Consider the following 5,884-nt stretch of genomic DNA (forward strand, 5'->3'; position numbering starts at 1 on the left):
TAATGCTGACTAAAGAAAGATTCAGTTTAGGGTTTAAAACCCTAATGCTGATTAAAAGGAAAATTCAGTTTAGGGTTTAAAACCCTAATGCTGATCACATGGGAAAGCTCAGTTTAGGGTTTAAAACCCTAATGCTGGCTGAAAGGAAAAAGTTCAGTTTAGGGTTTAAAACCCTAATGCTGACTAAAAGGAAAATTCAGTTTAGGGTTTAAAACCCTAATGCTGATGGCATGGAAAAACTCAGTTTAGGGCTTAAAACCCTAATGTTGGCCGAACAAAGGAAGAATTCAGTTTAGGGTGGAAAAACCCTAATGCTGCCTAAAAGGAAAAAGTTCAGTTTAGGGTTTAAAACCCTAATGCTGACTAAAAGGAAAAAGTTCAGTTTAGGGTTTAAAACCCTAATGCTGACTAAAAGGAAAATTCAGTTTAGGGTTTAAAACCCTAATGCTGATTGCATGGAAAAGCTCAGTTTAGGGTTTAAAACCCTAATGCTGGCTGAAAGGGAAAAGTTCAGTTTAGGGTTTAAAACCCTAATGCTGACTAAAAGGAAAAAGTTCAGTTTAGGGTTTAAAACCCTAATGCTGACTAAAAGGAGAATTCAGTTTAGGGTTTAAAACCCTAATGCTGATTGCACGGAAAAACTCAGTTTAGGGTTTAAAACCCTAATGCTGGCTGAAAGGGAAAAGTTCAGTTTTAGGGTTTAAAACCCTAATGCTACCTAAAAGGAAAAAGTTCAGTTTAGGGTTTAAAACCCTAATGCTGACTAAAAGGAAAAAGTTCAGTTTAGGGTTTAAAACCCTAATGCTGACTAAAAGAAAAATTCAGTTTAGGGTTTAAAACCCTAATGCTGATTGCATGGAAAAGCTCAGTTTAGGGTTTAAAACCCTAATGCTGGCTGAAAGGAAAAAGTTCAGTTTAGGGTTTAAAACCCTAATGCTGACTAAAAGGAAAAGTTCAGTTTAGGGTTTAAAACCCTAATGCTGACTAAAAGGAAAAAGTTCAGTTTAGGGTTTAAAACCCTAATACTGACTAAAAGGAAAATTCAGTTTAGGGTTTAAAACCCTAATGCTGATTGCATGGAAAAGCTCAGTTTAGGGTTTTAAAACCCTAATGCTGGCTGAAAGGGAAAAGTTCAGTTTAGGGTTTAAAACCCTAATGCTGACTAAAAGGAAAAAGTTCAGTTTAGGGTTTAAAACCCTAATGCTGACTAAAAGGAAAATTCAGTTTAGGGTTTAAAACCCTAATGCTGATTGCATGGAAAAGCTCAGTTTAGGGTTTAAAACCCTAATGCTGGCTGAAATGGAAAAGTTCAGTTTAGGGTTTAAAACCCTAATGCTGACCAAAAGGAAAAAGTTCAGTTTAGGGTTTAAAACCCTAATGCTGACTAAAAGGAAAATTCAGTTTAGGGTTTAAAACCCTAATGCTGACTAAAAGGAAAATTCAGTTTAGGGTTTAAAATCCTAATGCTGACTAAAAGGAAAATTCAGTTTAGGGTTTAAAACCCTAATGCTGATTGCATGGAAAAGCTCAGTTTAGGGTTTAAAACCCTAATGCTGGCTGAAAGGAAAAAGTTCAGTTTAGGGTTTAAAACCCTAATGCTGACTAAAAGGAAAATTCAGTTTAGGGTTTAAAACCCTAATGCTGATTGCATGGAAAAGCTCAGTTTAGGGTTTAAAACCCTAATGCTGGCTGAAAGGAAAAAGTTCAGTTTAGGGTTTAAAACCCTAATGCTGACTAAAAGGAAAATTCAGTTTAGGGTTTAAAACCCTAATGCTGATCGGCTGGGGATAAAGTTCGAGAATACTACATGATCTATTTTTTTTGAGTTTTCTTGTTTTAATAGAAGATAAAAGGGAGTTTTGCGGGAACTTACCTTTTGAGTGAATTCTTTATTGCCAAAATGTTTCTTGTACCCGTGTACCTTCTTCTTTGGGCGACACCTGCTTCTTGCACGGTTGTCTTGGATTATACCTGTTTCAACTTTTCAGACAAAGAACAATTGTTAGTTCAGAAATGACGGTCGGTTCGGTGACCTTGATCGTTCCCAATTTGCTTTGTTGCGTCTCTATTTCTGTTGCGAAGTCCCGCCACTGATTTGATTCGAATGGCGAAACCTTTAGACTGCTCAGGCTGGTATTTCCGGATTCTGTGATGACTTGCTTCGTTAGGCTCTTTTTTTTTTTTTTTTTGTGTGTCCCGTTTTGCTTGGAGGTTCTCAACGGGGATTTTATTGGAGGTATTTTGTGGGAATTTGTACAAAAAGGAAGCTCTGTGGGGAATATTTACAAAGTGGATTCTTTGTGTGGATTTTTGTACAATGGGGCATGCTGGGGATTTATTTCAAAGCGGGATTTCTAGGATTTGTTGGGGTAAGCTTGCTGGGGAATTTTTACAAAAGGACTCGCTGGGATGTGCTGGGGAGATTCCCTTTTGTTTTATTATTTTTTTTGTATATTGGGGAGACTCTGTGGGAGATTGTACAATAGAGACTCTGTGGGGATTTGTACAGGGGGAGACTCTGTGGGGATTTGTCCGAAGGCGGACTTGCTGGGGAAGATTTCAAGATTTTTCTCTTTCCTCTTTACTGTGAAACACCATCAAACGTCATGATTCATCATGCTTGGGCAATCACACCAACGAGATGAGGCGCTTTCCTTCATGAGACGGGATTCCGTGCAAACAAACCATGCCACCTGTCCTTTCCGGTGTGTCCTGAAACTCGGGGTTAAAATGCAAAAAAGATTCGAAAAGAAACAAAGAAAGGGGAAAACAAATCAGAAAAGGAATACCCTTTTCGGGACGAGAAAGACTTATCTGAGGAAGATAATGCTGGCTTTAAATGACATGACATGCTCTTTGGACTGGACGTCTGACCTTCTAAGAGCTTGCGTTTTCCTGAACCAGAACGGATCTGTGATTCCAAACTGGTGGCATTCTGCCGAAACTTTCTTGGGGAGGCGTCATTCTTTTTCGGCCAACAGCGCCCTTTACGGGTTTTCACTGGCTGACCTCTCTCATTTCTCTTCCTGTCATCGCTTGATAGCACTCTTTGCGAGTTTTTACCAAACAAGCTCTCTCATTTTGGTTTCTCTACTCCCGTCGCCTCGTGGTGCCCGAAGGTTTTCACCGCCGAGACTCTCTCATTTTATTTCTCTCAATTCAGAGTGTGCCGGTTTCCATTCGTGGTGCTTGTTGGTTTCCCACTATCTTTGGTAATCGATTTGAAGGCTTGTACTTGGTAAAAAAGAAGTAGCTGATACTAACTTCCCAACTGCTCGACGTGCCCCGGTTTCAATTTCAGGGTGAATGGGATTTTATTGTTGGTGTGACTGAACCTCAGGGAGAGGCTACCTACGTATCCTTTCGGAATCAAGTCAAACGTAGTTCAGGCCTCAATCAAATTTTGTTTTTTTTGTTTTTTTTTGTTTTTGTAGAGAGGATTGGGTAGTGTTTGGGGAGTAGTGGGGAATAAAACCTTCGCCATTTTCAAACGTGTCAGGACCACTGGAGCATGATTTAGACGTAGTACCTCTTGACTGCATCTGCATTTACTGCTGTGTTGGGGTCATTTCCTTCGATATCACCTAAATACAATGCTCCTCTCGGCAATATCTTCCTTACGATGTATGGGCCTTTCCAATTTGGGGCAAACTTCCCTTTTGCTTCTTCATGATGCGGCAGAATACGCCTTAGTACCAACTGACCTACTTCGAACTTCCTAGGCCAGACTTTCTTGTTGTAAGCACGGGCCATTCTTCGTTGGTATAACTGTCCGTGACAAATCGCGGCCATCCGCTTTTCATCAATCAACGTCAATTGCTCTAACTGAGTCTTGACCCACTCGCTGTCCTCGATTTTTGCTTCGACAATGATTCGAAGCGAAGGAATTTCTACCTCTGCCGGTATTACAGCCTCGGTCCCATAAACCAAAAGATAAGGAGTCGCTCCTACTGATGTGCGTACCGTAGTGCGGTAACCCAATAATGCAAATGGTAACTGCTCCTGCCACTGTCGGGAACTTTGGATGGTCTTCCTCAAAATCTTCTTGATGTTTTTGTTTGCCGCTTCCACAGCACCATTGGCCTTTGGCCGATAAGGCGTGGAATTCCTATGCGTTATCTTGAATTGCTCGCATACATCTCCCATCAAGTGACTGTTCAAGTTTGCTGCATTATCTGTAATGATAGTCGCAGGAATACCGAAGCGACAGATAAGATTTGAGTGTACAAAATCCACCACAGCTTTCTTAGTGACCGACTTGAGAGTGACAGCTTCTACCCATTTTGTGAAGTAATCGATGGCAACCAGTATAAACCTGTGTCCATTCGAGGCCTTTGGTTCAATTGGTCCAATGACGTCCATGCCCCAGGCGACAAATGGCCAAGGCGCAGACATGGGATGCAGTTCCGTGGGAGGTGCATGAATCAAATCACCGTGCACCTGACACTGATGACATTTCCGAACGAAGCTGAAGCAATCCTTTTCCATGGTCATCCAGTAATAACCTGCTCTAAGGATTTTCTTCGCTAAGACATACCCGTTCATGTGAGGTCCGCACACACCTGCGTGTACTTCGTGCATGATCTTTCTCGCTTCCTCGATATCGACACATCTTAGGAGATTGAGGTCCGGGGTCCTCTTATATAACAATTCACCGCTCAAAAAGAAACCACTTGCATGTCGCCTAATGGTCCTCTTTTGATCTCCAGTAGCGTGCTCGGGGTACTCTTGCGTCTTCAGGAACCTCTTGATGTCATGGTACCAAGGTTGCGTATTTGATTCCACCTCGATTACACTGCAATAACCGTGCCTTTCCTTGATTTGGATTTCCAAAGGATCGACGTGGGCGTTGCCTGGGTAGGGTAGCATTGAAGCCAAAGTAGCAAGTGCATCTGCCAGTTCATTGTGACACCTCGGAATATACCTGAACTCTATTGAGGTAAAGCGCTTGCTGAGGTCCTCCACATGTTGTCGGTATGGGATAAGTTTGACATCCCGAGTTTCCCACTCGCCTTGAGCTTGCCGGATGATCAGGTCAGAATCTCCCATAATCAGTAAGTTTTCGACATCCTGATCGATTGCCATATGCATGCCCATAATGCAGGCTTCATACTCAGCTGTATTGTTTGTGCAAAAGAAACGCAGTCTAGCTGTGGCGGGATAATGCTGACCGGAAGGCGAGATCAAAATTGCCCCAATCCCTACACCCTTGGCGTTCACGGCTCCGTCAAAGAACATCTTCCAAACATGAGCTTCCTCCGAGATCACTTCTACGGTGTTTACCTCTTCATCTGGAAAGTAGGTATCCAATGGCTGGTATTCCTCATCGACCGGATTTTCGGCCAAATGATCTGCTAATGCCTGGGCTTTCATTGCCGTGCGAGTGACATAAACTATGTCGAATTCCGTAAGCAAGATTTGCCATTTAGCCAGTCTCCCAGTAGGCATTGGTTTCTGGAATATATACTTCAAAGGATCCAACCTGCTTATGAGGAATGTAGTGTGGGCTTGGAGATAATGTCTCAGCTTTTGAGCAACCCATGTGAGAGCGCAGCATGTCCTTTCCAGCAGAGTGTATTTGGCCTCGTAGCCGGTGAATTTCTTGCTCAAGTAGTAAATTGCTTGTTCCTTCTTTCCGGTTATGTCGTGTTGCCCGAGGACGCAACCGAAAGAGTTCTCCAAGACTGTTAGATACAAGAAAAGTGGCCTTCCTGGTTCTGGAGGGACCAAGACCGGGGGATTCGAAAGGTATTCTTTGACTTTATCAAAGGCTTCTTGACACTCAACTGTCCATTTGATCGCTGCGTCTTTCCTTAACAGCTTGAATATGGGCTCGCACGTGCTTGTCAGTTGGGCAATGAACCGACTGATGTAATTCAACCTG

General features: G+C 42.5%; 1 protein-coding gene across 1 annotated transcript; it reads right to left on the reverse strand.

Annotated features, from left to right (window-relative positions):
* Positions 1–4,521: 4,521 nt before the first annotated feature.
* LOC138868219 (uncharacterized) lies at positions 4,522–5,097 on the reverse strand (the record flags this gene model as incomplete). The annotated part of the gene is made up of 1 exon (XM_070145747.1): positions 4,522–5,097. A coding segment is annotated over exon 1 (576 nt), but the record flags the coding sequence as incomplete, so codon positions are not given.
* Positions 5,098–5,884: the final 787 nt, after the last annotated feature.

Source organism: Nicotiana sylvestris, chromosome 5 (assembly GCF_000393655.2).
Source record: "Nicotiana sylvestris chromosome 5, ASM39365v2, whole genome shotgun sequence".
Classification (NCBI taxonomy): Eukaryota; Viridiplantae; Streptophyta; class Magnoliopsida; order Solanales; family Solanaceae; genus Nicotiana; species Nicotiana sylvestris.